The following is a 20001-nucleotide window of genomic DNA, read 5'->3' as shown; positions in this document are numbered from 1 at the left end:
GATTATTCATATGATTTTGAAACGCATCCCTGTTGGTTTTTGAACATTGGCTCTGAGCACTATGGGACTTAACATCTGAGGTCATCAGTCCCCTAGAACTTAGAACTACTTAAACCTAATTAAGCTAAGAAGGATTCCAACCTGCGACCGTAGTGGTCGCGCGGGTCCAGACTGAAGCGCCTAGAACCACTCGGCCACACCGGCCGGCTTTTGAACATTCTTGAACACATTTTAAGTTTATTTCTGAATGAATCATAAGTTGATTTTTGAATGAATGCATAGTGTACGTGATGTCTCTGTCAGGAGAATCTTCGTCGCATCTAGAAATAAACTTTCTGCAGACAAAAGGGGACGGGGCTATACGAGCTGAGTGGGGTAAAGCCGAACGGATGACTGCCAATTGCTGTCTGATTATGTGGTTGATAGGGTTCGCGAATGATCAGCGTTGTTATAATTACTAGCGAAATCCATAGATTCAGACTACCAGAATGAAAACAAACGACTAACAGCAATAACAGGTGAGAAAGATTATGTATTATCTTCTCGGTGTATCCAAGAAAATGAAATTTTGCCAGAAAATTTTTGGCCAGATCGCTACACTAGTAAGGAGCAGTTGTACAGTCCTCAGCTCGCAGCCTCTTAAATTCTATTCTGGAAGTAACGCGGAAAATGTGTTGTACGAACATGTACCAACGACTAACCGGAGAATAATCATGAGAAAACTAAAATTGTGATTCTGGCAGTGTTAGTGAAGTTAATCGGCGAACAAATTTTGACAATGGCAGGAATAGCTACAGAATTGGTGATGACAAGATGTTAGAACGAGGAAGGAGAAAAAACAGGGACGTCTCACAAATTGTGGAAGACTAAGACGATTCCAAATTTATATAAATATTTCGTAATACTACTTTTTGCTTTCATGCTTGAGAAACTGGTGAGTATAAATGAAATGTGAAACTATTTCCTGACATAAAGCTTTTTGCTTGTAGTAGGCCTAATAGGCCTACGTGAATTATATTCTGTCATGTTATAAAAATGACTATTTGTGTCAAAACAGTCTCGTTTATTTGGTGTGTGTTACAAAATTGCTGCAATATTAGAAAGGCCTTTTTTTTTATCTAGCAGAAAGTGACAAAATAGACATAAAAATATCGAGAAACCACACCAGTCTTGGGTATTTTATTTGTATTAACAGCTTTTTCAGTATTAGATAATGACATTTTGATTTTTCATGTAGCAAAATGTTTGACAAACTTTCGCAGAAAGGAAAGCACGACATGTAAAGCTGTAGCAAAATTAGAGAGAGAAAAATGCTAGGAGCTAAGGGTTGAAGAAATGTGTACTTTCTTGCTTGTCTCTTGTCTTTATTTTATGTATCCTATATTTCATTTTATGTCACACAAAACATCAAGTTATTAGCTAATAGGCAATAAAGAGTGCAAATTTTCTGAATAGTTCTTGTTCTTCCTATTACAAATAATCCCATCCGCTATTAACTGCGAGATTTTTGTTTTTAAAAAAAAAGAGGGGCCAGGCTGTCAAATCGACCAACTGGGAGCAGGAGAGGCACCACAGGACATTTCAGTTTCCACTGTCCTGAATATAGTTTGATGGCATCCATTAGAAAATACACACATTTCAATTCCACAGATAGAAATACAGTGACGTGTGGTAGAAGAATGCTGTGTGAAGAGGCATGGCACTGCACTTTGGCACACTTAGACCAAATAACATGTCTTAGGTTTCCTCGAACACATATGTTTTATGTTTCAGACTTTTCAGATGTATGTGTGCTACAAGATGAACATATTTTTGAAAATTCGATTTTTTTTTTTTTTTTTTATTTTTTTTTTTTTTTTTTTTTAAGTATTGACCCGCTTAACAAATATCGTAGATCCATGGCTGATCTGCAAAGCAGTCTGAGTTATAGCGGGTAGTCTCCACGTGACCCGTGTTTACATTTAGTGATGATATAATACAGTACTGATGCTCAAGAAAATTTACATCCTGAAAGCCATACTGAAAAGCTTAATATCAGGTCGAGGTCTACTTCATTGGGAATCTGGACATACGAATGTGCACGTTTTAGTAAGGTTCACGAAATTCCAATGCTCTTGGAGTATCCTCTGATGTCTTGTTTCTTTTATGACAATGTATGATCTTTCAATGTTTTACATGTACGTACATACGGGATTCCTACGTCATGGTAGCTGCGCAAGTGCGGCATCGCCTGTTATCTGTGCTCTCTGGCAACTGCTGAAACGAACCTGTTTCTAACAGGTCACAGGAAAATATTGCCAATGGTGGTTTGCAAAGCGTTACTTTCAAAGTAAATATCCTTTTTTGTAAGTTGAACTATGTGCGAGAATGTACCATGAATTTCATAAATCACAGAGCGTTTGACTCTCACTGAAAAATCTACTCTTTGATTACGAGCCATTTAAAAGAATTTTGAACCCTGAAGATCAGACATTTATGTCATTATTAAAAATTCTACTGGCGCATTTGTGTCATATATCTTAAAGTGTAACAAGCACAAAAAAGATCAACATTATATGTGAAAGCTTAGCTTCTCTTACAGCTTATTAACCTTAGAGACCAATATTATATGTGAAAGCTTTGCTTTTCTTGTAGCAACACTATGTATATTAATTTAAACTATTAACTTTCCCTGTTTGTGTGTTTGTGCTACTTAACAGAGATATTGCTGTTGGCTGGCTACATCACGTGTCCTTTGCTCTGAATGTCCGCTGTCATTGGCTGGCAAGATCACATGACATGAGCTATGACTGGGTTACAAAAGCTCATCACAATCTCGATTTCAATGATTCAGAAAGTAACCTGCGGTGATTGATGGAATTCCAATGTATACTTTCATAATACGAAAATATGCAGCGTACATGTTGCTGCACATCAAATATATTTCCAAAACATGTCTTTTTTCCCTGAGTTTCGTTTTCTAAAGCGCCGGGAAAGTCTGTGCCCGTGTGTAAAACCATAACCATTCAAAGGATCGATAAGTTTTGCAGTTTTGAGGGAAAATACACTGAGACTTAACACAAAAAAGTGTGTTTTCACCCAGGAGAAAGTGTATTTTTGAACGGGAAATCCAGGAAAAACCTGGGAATTTTTTTTTCCTTGTCCACGTATACACCCTGATGTATACTACGCAGATGACACACTGCTAGTATATATTAGCATATTCAACAATACAACAAATGCATGAATCTGACTCCGTTTTTTCCAGGAACTCACCGACAAAATAAGGAGGAGTGTACCATGAAGATATTCTTCAGTTTTAGACACAGAAGTGCAAGAATTACTGCTAAGATGTTTTGAAATTCTTGTGGTAACATATTGAAAATGGATACAGCTTAATACTGTATTCTTGTCTGCACAAGAATCATTCTGCCTGTATTTATTGAATGAAAGCTACTAATTCTTGAAAATAAGCTCATATTGTTAACAAACACCAGTAAAGAAAACATACATTGAAAGGCCAATGTCAGAAGTCCCAAACTCCTGAACAGGGGTCAGCAAGAGGTTGACAAACTTAAATTGCATGTTGCTCAAACCGCCCTTTCTGAGCCAAAAACACCCTTTGTGAATGGGAACAGTTACCCCTGAATATAATGCCGTATTTCATAACCAAATGAAAATAAGCAAAGTAGACTAATGTTTGTATTGGAATATCACTTATTGCTGATACTCTTCTAGTGGTAAATGTAGCAGCATTCAGTTTCTGAACAAGATTCTGAGCATGGGCTTTCTATGACAGCTCACCATCGCCCTGAACACCTAGGAATTTGGATTGTTCAGATTCACTAATTATATGCCTATTCTGCATAATCTAAATGTAAGTTCTTGTTGGATTGTGTGTTAGAACTGTGAAAACTGAGTTTCTGTGTGATTTAACATCAATTTATTTTCTACAAACCATGATCTTATGTCTTGGACGCAGTATTTGTATTTTGTACTCAACATCCTTCACTACAAAGCTGGTGTCATCAGCGAACAGAAATATTTTAGAATCACATGTCAGGAATGTCCTGAAATCAGACTTTGGGTACATATAGATAACAGTAAATAGAAGTCTAGCTACAATAAAGTCAACTGACCCTGAACAACTTCCAATGACCTGTTCAGTAGATTCAAATGGTATACCATTTTTCATGTACATGGCTACTCCCCCACTCTGCAAACAGCTCCTTGAAATATAGCCAGTTAATCTGTATCCCAAAATAGGAATCCTCTGAATTGTCACATTGTTCAAGTTGTGCTCTGATATACCAATATTGTTCAGTTCACTAACTTTATCTCTAATACACTTATATTTTGGTGAAATTTGGTAAATCCTTCATTACTTTGATACCTGACCTTTTTTGAAGGTGGTTCCTTTGTTAGAGACACTTTCACTAAGCAAGAATACCCATCAACTGGCTTGAATCTAAAAAAGATGGAGCTCTAATACCAATTGCTATAGGACTTTTCCCATGAGTGATCTCATCACCCACCACTACACTGTCACCTATAAGCTTTGCCAGCTTCCCCTTCCTATACCTATTGATGTGCAAGCTATGCCTTGTGAAACTCAATGTATTGATAGATTCAACTGGCACCACTGCATGAGAGTCATACCCAAAGTCATCTGTGCCATCCCAAGCCCCTGTAATAAAGTCTGACTGCTATATTAAGGTGAGAGAAGTCATGATGCTAAAGCAGCTGTGAGAGGTGCAAATTTGTACCACCAGTTTGAGTAGCTTTCTTTTCCAGATCATCCCCAATGCCATACTCCTTCTCTCTGTCAATACTATTTCCAACTCCACTCGTGATCACCATCTGATCCTCTTTTGTGAAATTCCAATGTAACTCACCTGTGTTATCCATAACCTGTGCCCACACCTATGACATGAGAACTAGCTAACAGCAAAACCTTCTTCTTTGTTATTGAATTTACAACTCACTTAGGGTTCTTAACTGTTCAGGTGTGCTGCATATTTCCTGCACCTACACCTATAACCACAAGAGAGTCGTCTGTATAAACTATGACAGGTGGTCAAATGTGTTGGTGATACACAAAATGAAACTATCTTAATATATCCTTCTCCTAGCAGCATCCTTACCAACTGCCAGTTTCCAGTCTCCAGCCCCCTTTTCCCTCTTCATCCTGTCTGGTTCCTCCCATGTGTTTTCTAACTGCACCGGAAGGGCACAGATCTTAAGCTCCTGCTCCTTCATTAACCTATTTTGCTATATATCCTTCAATTCCTGGAGATTTGGAGATGATCTAACTAGAATGCACACTGCCCTACCCCATGCGTCACCCCCCCCCCCCCCCCCCCCACCCCCATGAAAATATGTTGCGCAAATCTCACACTGTAACCAATTATGGTCAAACCTATGACAAAGCCTGCACTTCTCACTCATGGTAAAAATTTTACTGTTATTGAAAAGAAATGTCTACTTTACCTAAGTTATGCTAATGCAGTAAAACGGTTTTATGAGCTAACTGCAATGATTTAAATTTTACTCCGTAGAACAAATGTAACTACAGCTACTAACACTACTTCTCCACTGTTTATACTACCACTACAAATACTTCACGTGATTACTTACCTAAAACAAAAGTGACACATGTTCACTGGAATACTCATCAGAATTGAACACTATACAATGAGCAAATTTTCTGAAAGTTATGTCTACAGTTATTTCACAAGAAATAATAAGAAATCCCAGTTTAAAACTACAAAAATTTATAGTGGACTACAATGCATAAACAAATTATCAGCTCTTAGCTTTCAGATCCGCTTCAACTGCTAACTGCTCACCTCAGTCAGCTGAGTTACTTCGATGCAAAATGTAAACACACCTGGATAACAGACCGTTCAGAACAATAACAGAACAAGGTAGAGATGAATTCAAATCAACAAATCAATTACTTTTAGAGGAAAAATTATCACAAACAGTCACTAAAAATATTTGAAACCTAAAACTATTTTAAAAAAGTGGAGAGCAATTTTAATAGCAGCCCACCACCTGTCTCCCATGTTTTAAGTACTGATCATCAGAGGGGAGACAGCTACTTCTGAACACACAAGATAATGCTTGCTGGTGGTTTCTTTCAATTATGAAATAATTGTTCTGCAAGATATTGGTTTTAAGGTGGATGTAGAAGTGTTTATATCTGGGTCTCCTCAAGAAATGAACGTAGTTTGGCCACTTTGTGAACAGGAGCTTCATCGTGGCATCACAAGAACTCATGCTGGACAATATTTGACTTCTTCCATTGATTTCTGCAGAATTTCTTTGGAAGGCCTACCAATCTACCGTTAATGTTGTAGGTAAGATGACCTACTGTAAAGAAATATATCTTCACTTTTGCTGAATAAGGATCATTGTTGGAGATCCAGGATTTAGTTTCACATCTGGGTAGTCAAATTGGTACACTCATGTCTCATCAACAGTTGCAGTTATACAGTTACGCATAACTATTCAGATGTGCTACATTAAACCATTTGTCCACAGAACTCCAAATATTGATTCATTGTTGTGTGGTGGTATGGTTTTGAAGAATGTCAAATTTTCTGATAGGAGGACACTTTTGTAAGGTCATAATGGTAGCTGTTGATCCAGATCTGAGAGGATGCTAAATGTGTTGGAAGATGGGGATAGTGTTCTTTTCACTTATTCTCCGCGCACGCACACACACACACACACACACACACACACACACACACACACACACACACACACACAATTATCTTTAAGAGGTGGTCATTGGAGGAGCAAGTCTCCAAATGGAAAATGTAATTGGTCAAAGCAGTGATTTAACCTCAAACCCAGCCAAAGCATTAAATGTGTTTAATGAAAATGTTCACTTTTCAACTTCATACCAACAGTGACTGAATAATATGTGGAGTGTGACAATGGTGCCCTTACCTCGCTTCCTGTTGTCAGCCGGACCCTTCAGCAATACATTTGGCAGATTATTGCTATCGCATAACATTCTTGGATGTGCAACAATGGATTTAACATTCTTGGAAATGTAACAGTGGATCAGAACAGAGTAATTATCAAAACTTTCTGGTTGACAGCAGAAATATGTTGAAAGCTGTGATAATGTTGTTAGAAGTGAGTATAAACTCTTGCAAGAGCACCACTATTACTGTGCATCTGAATTTGTAAGAAATACTTGCCAAGACCCATCTTATGATAATTTGGATCTAATTTGTGCCTTTACATTATGTAAATTTTGTATTGTGTTGTATACTTCTCATGAGATCTCCATCCGTGCTTCCAGTGATTCTTTATCACGTTTACACCAATAAAATAACTAACTGAAGGGATTGTTTGGGAGTTGGTGGCTCCAGTACACATTCCTGAAATTAATAACTTACTAAAAGGCAAATTCTTCTCATGATCATGTCAAATTAAGTTAATGGTATTTACAAGTTAGGATAAAAATAAGAACTGCCTTTGGCTTGTGTCCAAATTGTGATTCCCTACCCCGTGCCCCCTTTCCCCCATCCCTACCCAACTTTGTGTGTGTGTCCCAGTATACGTCTGTGGCTGTGTTCAACGTATTATAACTTATCTAATTAATAGGTCTGGACAGTTTTTGCTTATCAACTTCTTCCACCTTTGCATATGAGATTGCAACATAAAAGTGACCGGGAAAATCTGTGCGTTTAACTTTTCTCCTTAGTTCATAAAGAAAAACTTGTGCTAAAGACTTGAGACACAATCCTAACATTATTGTGTGGTTCCTGTGCCAGCCATGCTCTTTGTATAAGTCAATTTCAGCTTCTGTAATTTGTTTTTGAGTTGTGATAACTGATAATTTTTTATGCTTCAACTCCATGCCAATATCATGTGAGGTGTCACTGTCCACTGTAGCATTACACATCAAAGCATTGATAATTTTAGCTGTGTTCCAGGTAATCGACTTGATTTGTACTGTTAACTGCTGCTGCGTAGATTAATGTATGTAATCAAATGGAAGCAAGTCCCGAATTATGATTTAGGCATTCAATTCTTGCCATGCAGCTCTCCCTACAAACAGATCTTTCATGCCTCCACAGTCAAATCTGCATGTGTCTGCTTGCAATAATCAGAACAGATAAACAGATCAAATACTGTATATCCAAATATCACATCTAAAAATTGCAGTTTTGACCATTTGCATCCCTAGATGGGTTCAATGAACTGTCCATGTGCTCCTGTGTTATAAGTCCAAATTAAAATGTATCATCTGTATTACGAAATTCATATTGAACTGTGTCTTGGTGGGAACACTTCCTGTCACCCTGCTCAGATGAAAGAGATGCTAGAACACTATGGTATCAGAGGAATTGCAAACAATTCGATTGCTACATTCCTAACCAATCGGATGCAGAGAGTCAGCATTACATACACTAATAGACAAAGCAACTCAATAACCGAAATACTATCAAGTAATAAAACTGTAAAACAAGGTGTTCCACAGGGCTCAGTATTGGGACCCCTACTTTTCCTCCTGTATATTAATGATTTGAGCATGAATGTTGATGCACACAAAACAGTAATATTTGCTGATGACACAACTGTACTCCTCAAAGTGGAGAATACAGAGGCTGTGCAAAAAGCTGTGAACTTGGCCACTGAACAACTCAGCAACTGGGCTAAAATCAACAGATTAACTATCAACACCAAAAAGACAGCTTCCCTGAACTTCCACACAACACAAAATGCAAATTCCTCTCAGCCATTTGTCACTGTAAATAACCAGCCAATAGATACCGACACTGTTTTCAAATTCCTAGGTCTGTGGGTTCAAGTTAACCTGAAATGAAATGCACATACAGGAAAGCTAAATGCCAGAATTAGTACTGCCTGTTATGCATTGAGTGTACTAAAATCATGTGCTAGCCTGAAAACATTAACCAGTGCGTACTACGCTTACATACAAGCCCACCTAAAATATGGTGTGATATTCTGGGGAAATTCTCCAACTGCTCTGAACACATTCAGAATCAAGAAGAGAGCAATGAGGATTATTACTGGGAGCAAACCCAGAGACTCCTGCAAACCCATCTTCAGAAAGTTGGAAATTCTTACATTGCCTTGCTTATACATTCTCGTGACTAAAATTTTTCAGAAACCACATAGTGCCAACTGACACCAGAGTCGTAGAAAATAATGAAATACATGAACACAACACCAGGAAAAACACAATTTACATACAAACATTCTACTGTGTAAAAAGGGACCTTTCCACATGGGCCTCCAACTGTTCAACAATCTTCCCATTAGTATTAAGTCCATCGAAGACAACATAAAATTTAGCAAAGCCGTGAAGTCATATTTGTTGTGTCACTGTTTTTACTCTGTAAATGAATACTTAGAACAGTAATCTTGCTATTTGTGTTAAATTGAAAACATTGAGCAATATAATACATTAGGATACTATAGGCCTATATTAATATATGTTAACAATGTTAACTGATATTTTCCCACATCTGCAACACACTGTGTACCATCAGATCACATGGAATAAATAAATAAATAAATACACCAATACACAGTTCAAAACATTTCCGGGGTGTTCCTCTCGAGTGTGGAATTAATTGTGTGGGTTAGTTTATTTGCATACTTTTCTAAAATGATGGCCTATAGCTACATTTGGGCTCAGTAATTAAAAAGGTAACCATAATTCCAATGTGCATGTGCACAACCCTGTTTTAAATTTGTAGATTCACCCTGTGGCTATAAGAACTTCTCAGCTGTGAGTGAGATGATGCTATAGTTAAGACACTGGGCTTGGCAGTCCATATTTCCATAGTTTCCCAAAATCGCAGTAGACCAATGTTGGAGTAGTTCATTAAATGAGGGCATGGCTGATTTCCTTGTATATGTAGTCTGAAATTGTGCTCTATCTCTGTTGAACTGTATGCCAGTGGGACATTAAACTCTGAACTTCCTTCCTTTGAATTTCCTGATAGTGTGATTCTGTCATGATGAAATACCCACCTAACTGTAAGTCAGTTATGGACTTTGCAATTTTCATATGAATCCAATGGCAAATACCTGGAGCCATATTATTACCGTCACTGTTGAGGGAGATATATTTAAAAAAGGTAGTTTTTTCTTGGTGTGTGTGTGTGGGGGGGGGGGGGGGATATCTAGGCATAGCCATAAGAACATTGACTACTGCTCTTATCTGGTTCATCAAGAGGTAATCTGATAAAAACTGCAATAGTTGTGATCTTCCTGGTAGAACCAAAATATCCATCAGTTGTGGTGTCCTTGATAAAAGCACTTTGGACCAGAGAATTATACTTATCACATTTAAGTGTATGATGTTTTGTGGCATTATTATCAGAAGTCTAAAATTGACCTGCGCAGATAGCTATGCATGTTAAGATGCTACTTCTGAGGTGGGGAGGTTTGCTGGCCCCATATTGAATCCGTCTGGCAGATTAATGATGAGGATCAGTGTGCCATCCATCACGGGTGTTGTTTTTTAGGCAAATTCCTCACATCCTGCTAGGTAAATGCCAGATAGGTATCCAAGCACCACCTAAGTTACATGATTTTCAGACATTCGAAAACTTTTACATGAATATCACTACATGCAGACAGTTGACATACACATATAGCACCCCAAGGAGTAATGTTGTGGCCACATGAACGGAATCCGGCCATCCCTTTAATTAACCATGCTGACTGTGTCCCGATATGGGGCAAAGGCACAAAAAAAGAAGACTGTCAATATTAAAAATTCACAGTAATCATTTTTGTACAGCTGCTCTTAATGTAGTAATATTTTTTTCACATTCTCTTCTTCTTCTGGTCTTGTAGCAGTCATGCTACAGTTGCAACTGATTGTTAAGTGTCTCTGGGAGTGGACGTAATCCAGTGGCTATAGAAAACGCAGACAACTAAGCATTGCATGTGTCCTGTCAAAATATCATGGAGCTGTTGGGAAAATTTACTTGACTAAGTAAATCTTGACTGAAGTATTTTGTCCCTCGGACACTGCCTTTGAATTGAATAGATAGTGAAAGTTCCCCTGTGGGGATTCCTGATAGCCAGTGTCTTCTAAAAGTATTATTTGCATTGTGGGAGCAGTTACCATTTATGCTACAGGATTTTTCAAATGGGGAATTTTTCAACAACCCACCCTATGGTCATGACTTCACATCTAACAACCGTTTACCTCTTCTTCCACTTGAATACAATGGCTCAATAGACAACAGTTTGGAGGTAATGAAGAAATGTAGGCCTCCATGGTCAAGTAGTTCAGTTCCAGGCAGGGATTGTTAGTACAAAAAGATTCAATAAGTTAGTGTACATATTATTAAAAGTGCTTTGAGTAAGGTGGCTATTTTTTAGCAAATTGAAGTACGTTTGTAGGAAACTAAAACCACCAATAAAATCTTTTTCTGATTATTATAAATTTTTGTTGTCTACTGGCCATTACTTTTCTAACACATATTCTAACTTGTAAACATAAGTATTGTATTATGTTGGCAATAATGAGGCAGAAGGCACAGCACTTCACTTCCCACTTCTTTTGTAATATGATCTAATTCATATACCTACTTTCAAATCCATTGTGCTTGAACAAGAGTTTGTTTCTAATTCCAGCCAGTGAAAATGGAGCATCTTATGCAGCCAGTTTGCAATTTACGCTTTACACCACTTCAAAGATATTAGCTTCGAGATGTGCATTGAATGATAGCTATCATTATCCATTGCAGTAATACAGCCTTCTTGTAGCGAGTGCATCAGGTTATTACCAAACAAATTTTTAAAATAGATGCATGTATTTCAAAATATTCTCTGGAAAAGCAGAAAATTTTGAGTGATAAATTCGAAAAGCTCAAATCTCAGTTGGAAAACATACTTGTGGTACACTTCATTTAATATGTAGAAGCTTTCCTCACAGTAGCTTACAGCTTGTCACTGTAATGTATTATTCATTGTATATACAACTATAAATATTTTTGATAATTTTTTTATTTTCTTATTAGCTTTCTGTGAATTTGTTCCATGGCCAAGGAATCTGTTGAATTGAATTAAATAAAATTGGATACCTTGGAGCCTTGAAATTAGCGTGACAGTTAGTATGAAACTTTTGTGGGCCACCTCAATGTTTAGATACTTACAAGCCACTGTTTTTCTCTTAGAGTCATACCAAATTTATTTATTTGATGCATGTAAATCACATACATGTCTGTTGTCCTCAGTATGCAATAAATGTGTGTAGCCTACAAAAGCTTTCCTTTGTTCCATCAGAAATTTTCAGTCATTGGTACACTTTCTGAACTTAAAACTTAGAGCTTATGTAAGATAAATTAGCATTTTTGGGCCCCCATACTCAGTTTTGTAATGTAGGTCTGCTAAGGTTCTACTGGCCATTAGAAAAATTGGTTTTAGTGTAGTATTCTAATTGAGTACTGTAGACTACATCTTCATAGATGTCAACAGTATCAACAGACACCTTCAGCCTCAAAATAAGAACCACTGCCACTTGGACTATTTTTTATGAGACTTCACATGTGTTGCCATCAGTTTTTGTGCTTGAGGACTGTCTTCAGCCTGTCACATTTCAGTTCTTATTTCTAGAATGGCTGAATTGTTTTAGGTGTTTGTTACAAAATAGAACACTTAGTGATACTGCTGGAAGCAATCTGGCAAGGTTTCTCTGCCATGACAAAACCACATATTAATGACAATGTTCAAGTCTGGTGATGGACCATGTGGTGAGTGTAGTTCATCTACATGTTAGCCAAGCCATTTCTGAATGGAGCTAACAGTAGTAACTGTGACATTGTCATCTTTGAAGATAACTTCCATGTTAGGGAACAACATTTCAATCCTAATGGTATGCTTGATTTCCTAAAATTTTGATCTACTCCTTGATTGTAATTTGTTTTCAATGTATGAAAATGGTACTAAAGCTACTCCAGGCAAATATAGCCCATACTATCACTGATTCACCTACATTTGAACTATAAGAAGTAGGCAATGCAACCTTTCAGCTTCCTTCAGTAACCACCATATGTCTATCAGATTTGTCGCTGCAAAAAGGGTGAAGGATGATTCATTGGTCATTATTTTGATCATTACTGAGCATGGTGATACAGAGGTTGAGATATTGAACTGGCATTCAAGAGGCTGGGGATTCAGTTCCCCATGTAACCACTGAGATTTTATGTGGGTTCTCTGAATTATTAAAGGTAATTCAAATGCCAATATGATTCCTTTCAAAAGTAAACTGGCACTTTTCTTCCCACGTATGTCTAATCTGAGGTCGTGCTGCATTCCTAATGACCTTGTTATCAAAAGAATTCTAAACCTTTACCTTTCTCCTTACTTCCGTTGTCTGTCTTGTGCTAAGGTTTTGTTGCAATTGCAAGCTGGCAGCTGGTGTTCAGTTTGTGCAGTTCCTATTGGACTCTAATTGCAGAACAGATTGTTTAAAATTCCTATAAAATTCTGGCATCACCTGTATTGCACAAGCTGTACAGTTCAAAGTTAATATAACTTTCAGCTTTTGATACAACAGTCACTTATAGTTCTTTGTATTTTGCAACTTTCGTCCTGTAAATTATGTTTGTCAATCCCATCATACCCTGATATGTTTGATACAATGAACTTTGCTCCAACTGTCCATTGTTGGAACTCTGTCTGGTTTCCTTTTTGTGTCACTTATATTTGGCATACAACACAAAAATTGTATTAGACTGCTTGTTATACCACAATATAATTACATTTACTGAAATAACAAAAGAAATAACCTCACATGAATGATCAGTGCTCTGGACCATGTTTTTCCATTATTATGCTATCTGTCTCTAAATTTGAAGACATCTTGTCTGTAATGGCCTTGACATAACTGAGCCAAAATTATTGCACCAGTTGTAGTTAAAACAGTGAATTTGTTGGCCATTGGAGCAAGGGAGTGCAATGGTTAGCACAAAGGATTTGCATTCGGGAGGATGATGGTTCAGGTCCTCTTCTGACCATCTAGGTTAAGGTTTTCCGTGTTTTCCCTAAATTGCTCCAGGCAGATGCCAGAATAGTTCCTTTGTAAAGGGCGTAACCTATTTCCTTCCTAATACAACCCTGCCCCGAACTTTGTACTCCATCTCTATATGACCTTGCAGTCAACTCTTCCTTCTTTCTTTTTTATTGACCATTGCTTTCGTATTAGTAGTGAGAGTTAATTGCCAAAAACCTAAAAAAATCACACAAAAAGATACTGTTTGACATCAACACCAGGAAAAGTGAACTGCATAAATTTCACGCAGCAGTTTTCTTACTTCATGGAGGAGTTATGAAATGCTCCTTATTTGTGGCACATTCCTGTTGTGCATATTACCTTTGTTTATTGTTCTTTGTAGAAATATTAGACTGTGTGAAACAGTGCTATGAATATGAAACTATTGGAATTTTTTATTTTTATTTGTTTTTCAGCAATACACAGTGAAGGAGATGTTCATCAAACAGCTTGTGCAGTTATATGGAATGTCTGTGATCAAGGCACTTGCAGTAGTGCAGATTTATCCATCTCCATCAGAATTAATGAAGGCATATGCACAAGGAGGAGGAGACGACCTTCTGAGTAACATTTTATATGGAAAGACACGTAGAAAGATAGGCCCAGCACTAAGTAAAACAATTTATCAGTTTTATACCCATGTATAAGCGTAATTAATTAATTTATCCAACTGGGATTTACTATTTGTATATTTGGGGAATTAAACAATAGAGTAGCATTTTGAAATGATACTTTAAATATGTTTCATTTTTGTTATCAGTAATATTTCTGTATTTATTATTTAAACCTTAAATGTGTCATATTTTTTTTTTTTAATTCTTGCATTGAAAGAACAGTTATATTATTTTCACTATAGCAAGTGATAAAAATATATTAAAATGATGGTTAACATTAACAAGAACTTTGCACTAATGCTGAATGTACAAGTAACATATTATGGTACAAGACAAATTGAGTTGAGACAAAAGTAAAAACCAAGACATGAGAAAAATGGTACTTAACTTTGGTACAATTCGATGTGTGGCACTGGATGCCATGAACTTAATATGATGATATCTAAATAACTTTGCTGTCTCTTGGCATTCTATGATATTGCCACTGTGACTGATAGTAATATTGCAGACATTCTTGGTTGACCTGATACTCCATAATTAATGACCGTTTAGGCGGAAGGTAGTCTCCAGAGAATTAAACTAAACTAACTGCAAGCACTGACGTGAACTATCTAACTGTTGGTTCAGAACTGTGTGGCTGGCTGTGGCACATCGTGTTTTGTGCCTATCAGTAGAAGAATTTCCATGTCTGCCACTACAAGGTGGAAGCAGTGTTGTCCACAGTTGACAGTGTTTTCTTTGGCACGTTGTAAGTGGATGAGTATGGTGAGCTTGAGGATGTGGCATGGAAACAGAAAGAGGTCCGGATTATGGGTGCCATCTGGAGCCTGCTGCTCAGAACTGAGATGCACCAGGTGAATGGTTGTTCCTGCACGGTGGCAGCCTCTTGTGGTATTTGTTGTGCACAACACTGGGGGAGGAAGCTGATGAAATCAGCTTGCTTCTTTAATGTCCCACTTCATCAGCTGGCGGTGTTGATAGGTGCAGAAGCAGCCCCAGTGCTGCAATCATTGAGCTGTCCATGTAGGAACTGTATTGTTCAGTCCAAATGTAGCCACTAAAGATTTGTGGTCTGTGAGGAAGCTGAATTTATCTCTGTAAATGTAGTCATTAAATGTCTTGATTGCAAATATAATCGCAAGAACCGCCCCCTTGATTTGTATGTAATTTCTTTGTGCAACTGTAAGAGTATTTGAAGTAAATGCAGTTGGTCATTTAAAATCATGTCAATGTGACAGAGTGGCACCTATGCCAGAGCCAGAAGCATCTGTACCAATCGTGAGTATTTTGCTTGGATTGTATGACATTTGGCAGCAAGCAAATGTTGTTGCAATTTGTTAAATGTGTATTGGCATCCCCTGATTCAGTTGCATTTAGTGTCCTTTTGTAACAGCTTAAGCAGTGATTTACTGATGGAAACTGCATGAGGAGGGAACTTCCGATAATAATTTATTCACCCTAATATGGAATTGACAGGGGTTGAATGCCTCCACCTTTGTTAATTGGGTGTGGATGGGAATATTGTAATAAATCCTGTAATAATCCTTAGAATGTGATCTTTAATTACCAATATTCACTTTTCCACATTATCACCAGCCAATTGGATACATTTCTGCCAAAGATGAAAAAGTTTTCTGAAGATGTCATGAAAGAAGTCGGCACTCTGTTTCTGCAACCACAGTCTCACAGTTCTCTCAGTGGCTTCATCAGAAGCATAATGATGTCCTTGCAGATCGTCTTTCATTATCGGGAACAGATGGAAGTCAGATGGTGCTAAATCTGGATTGCTGGACTGTATGGAGGATGCTGTACGGTGGTGAGATTCAGTCTCTGAAGTCCTGCTGTGGTGGCATGTGAAATGTGTGGTTTGGCATTGTCACATGGTAGGAAAACATTTCCCTTTTCCTTTTGGACCCTTGTTAGCCATCATTTCAGAGTTCGCAGCGTTGTGATGTAATGCTCTGAATTTATTGTTGTTCCACGATCAAGGAAATCAACATTGATAACACCATCAGCATCCCAGAACACTGTGGCCATGATTTTTCCAGGGCTAAGTCTTGAATTTCTTTTTCTGGGACGAGTCTTTGTGTCGATATTCCATAGACTGACGCTTAGTCTCTGTGTCGTAATGGTGTACCTACGTTTCGTCTCCTGTTACAATTGAATGGAAAAAGCAATCACCTTCATTCTCGTAACGCGTGAGTAGTTCCTGGCAAATTTGAAGTCTGTGCACTTTCATTTGAGGAGTCAGCATCTCATTGTGCACGGATCTTCCTATAGCCAAGCAAAGCAATAATGTGATCCACACGTTCTTGTGAAATGCCGATTGTGCTTGCAATTTCTGTCTGAATCAATCTGTCAATATTTTGCTTGTGAAACTCTGTGGTTGCTGTCACAGGACGTCCAACTCTTTGTTTGTCACACAGGTCAGATGGTCCCACCTCAACATCTTTAAACTTACTTGTCCAATGTATTACAGTACCAGTGCAAGAAAGAGAGTCAGTGTAAGGCTGCTATAAAGACAGTTATCAAAATTAAAAGAAAAGATTTTGACACTTATTCAGATTGCAGTTTCGATGATGATGCACCAATAAATAATTCTAATGAAGAAGCGACGGAGTGGGAATGTGGATCCTGCCAGGTAAAATGGTCAAGTGATGCACCTGCACACGAAGATAAAAGTGTGTGGATACAATACTAGATGTGTACCAAGTTGGTGCGACAGGTCGCAAGCAATTTCTCTGCGGTTGCTGCATGTGATTTATACAACAACAGAAACATTTTACAGAGGATAATTTATATTAATGTGATATTATTGTATTATTAGGACTAATCTGTATTAAATAAAAATCAGCATTGTTTTGAACTACACACCACATAATTTAATTGTTTATCTTCCCATAATTAACCTTCTTCAATAGCCCTGATCACTACCCAATAGCCCCATTCAAATGCTCTTTTGTCCAATCGAGAGGGTAAATCAAAAGACAGTATATCATAAATGTTTGACAATCTTGTACAACCACCTTTTACAGATAGGATAGGTACACACATAGAAGTATTACTACATGCGTAAACGGAAAATGTAATTAATAATTTACTGGGAAAAAATTATGTAAATTGAAATTATTTTTATGGCTCTGCTGTAACCTACTCTTTTCTTTAAATCTCTATAACATACAATTTATAACGCAAATAAAAACATTATTCATTGTAGGCTCTGTTGTTAAAGTTTTTTATTTAAGTCATGCAACTGGCTAATTTTGATAATGTGTCATTATCAGGCACATGTGTGACATTATATTATGTACAATGCAATTTACATTGTGTAAATGTCGGGTTCATCTTACACGTATATGGCCACATGTTGTAATCCGTAAATATATGAAGACGGAATCCAAATCATATTGCTACATCATCACGTCACACTCTAGCTGTAACTACAAGTACTCATACAGGCAGTGGAGGCACACACTGTAAAATGTGATACATGTTAAGTTGATGCTACACATGTGCCTAATGACGATGCAATGCTGAAATTAGCTTATCACAAAAATAAAATTAAATACTTTAATATACAGCCTGCAATGGACCATGTTTCCATTTGTAAAATATTTTGAGGCTGTAGACCCAAGTAGAAACAAAATTTTGATTTATAAAACTTCGTCACTTCTTCATGTACCCTCAATATGGTTTATTCCAAATGGGCTGCCTTCATCGCATTCAATATTCTCTGTTGTTCATCAGAGGACAAATGCATCATACACTATGTGATCAAAAGTATCCGGACACCTTGCTGAAAATAACTTAAAATCTTGTGGCACCCTCCATCACTAATGCTGCAATTCAATATGATGTTGGCCCATCCTTAGGCTTGATACCAGCTTCCACTCTCACAGGCATACGTTCAATCAGGTGCTGGAAGGTTTCTTGAGGAATGGCAGTCCATACTTCACTGAGTGCTGCACTGAGGAGAGGTATCGACATCGGTCAGTGAGGCCCGGCATGAAATTGGCGTTCAAAAACATTCCAAAGGTGTTCCATAGGATTCAGGTCAGGTCTCTGTGCAGCCCAGTCAATTACAGGGATGTTATTGTTGTGTAACCACTCTCCCACAGGCCGTGCATTATGAACAGGTGCTCAATCATGTTGAAAGATGCAATCGCCATCCCCGAATTGCTCTTCAACAGTGGGAAGCAAGAAGGTGCTTAAAACATCAATGTAGGCCTGTGTTGTGATAGTGCCACACAAAACAACAAGGGGTGCAAGTCCCCTCCATGAAAAGCACGACCACACCATAACACCATCGCCCCTGAATGTTACCGGCAGATGACGTTCACTGGGCATTTGCCATACACACACCCTGCTATCGGATCGCCACACTGTGTACCGTGATTCGTCACACCACACAACGTTTTTCCACTGTTCTGTCACCCAAAATTTACACTCCTTGCACCAAGCGGGGTGCCGTTTGGCATTTACCGGCGTGATGTGTGGCTTATGAGAAGCTGCTTGACCATGAGATCCAAGTTTTCTCACCTCCCCCCTAACTGTCATAGTACTTGCAGTGGATCCTGATTCAGTTTGGAATTCCTGTGTGATTGTCTGTATAGATGTCTGCCTATTACACATTACCACCATCTTCAACTGTTGGAGGTCTCTGTCAGTGCAGCTAGGGATGTTTAGGAGTGTGGAAATTTTGCGTACAGACATATGACACAAGTGGCATCCAATCAGCTGACCACATTCCAAGACCGTGAATTCCGGCGTGCACCCCATTCTGCTCTCTCACTGTGTCTAGTGACTACTGAGGTCACTGATATGGAGTACCTGACAGTAGGTGTCAGCACAATGCATCTAATATGAAAAACGTATGTTTTTGTAGGTGTCCGTATACTTTTGATCTCATTATGTATCGTCTTTGTGTCTGTTGTTGTAATGGTGTTCCAATGGGTGATTTTTCCAGCTCATAACAGTGTGGTGGCATAATAAGCACTTTCTGTAGCCTTCAAACAACATGAAAAAGTAATGTAATTCTCATTCCTCATTGAACGTTGTGGCTTCCGCACTTCCTTTTTCTTTTTGTGCAAATGTGTAGACGCCATAGTGCTCCTGATTCTGAACATAAATCTAATTTGACACAGGTTGTGTCATTAATGAACTGCTTGACAAGTCTCAAGGCTACTATCTATCTCTAGAGGCATTCTTTCTCCTCCCTCCTCACCATTCTGTCCCATTCGCTGGTGTACTCAGAGCGCTAGGCAAGAGAGTGGCTGAAGTGTTCGCGGAATGCTGTTTGGCCAGGCCTGATCTAAAGGCGCGAGTCCACTAGCAAGTAAC

The 20001-nt window shown here is 38.1% G+C and overlaps 1 protein-coding gene across 3 annotated transcripts in view; it reads left to right on the top strand.

Annotated features, from left to right (window-relative positions):
- LOC124722035 (crossover junction endonuclease MUS81) overlaps positions 1-14757 on the top strand; it is a 203342-nt gene extending 188585 nt beyond the window's left edge. For all 3 annotated transcript variants that reach the window (XM_047247225.1, XM_047247226.1, XM_047247224.1), the window contains one exon: positions 14464-14757. In XM_047247225.1, the coding sequence (XP_047103181.1) occupies positions 14464-14694 (231 nt within the window). In that variant the 3' untranslated portion in view covers positions 14695-14757. The remainder of the gene's footprint in view (positions 1-14463) is intronic.
- Positions 14758-20001: the final 5244 nt, after the last annotated feature.

This window comes from Schistocerca piceifrons, chromosome X (genome assembly GCF_021461385.2).
Source record: "Schistocerca piceifrons isolate TAMUIC-IGC-003096 chromosome X, iqSchPice1.1, whole genome shotgun sequence".
Classification (NCBI taxonomy): domain Eukaryota; kingdom Metazoa; phylum Arthropoda; class Insecta; order Orthoptera; family Acrididae; genus Schistocerca; species Schistocerca piceifrons.
This window is presented reverse-complemented; position numbering and strand designations above follow the sequence as displayed.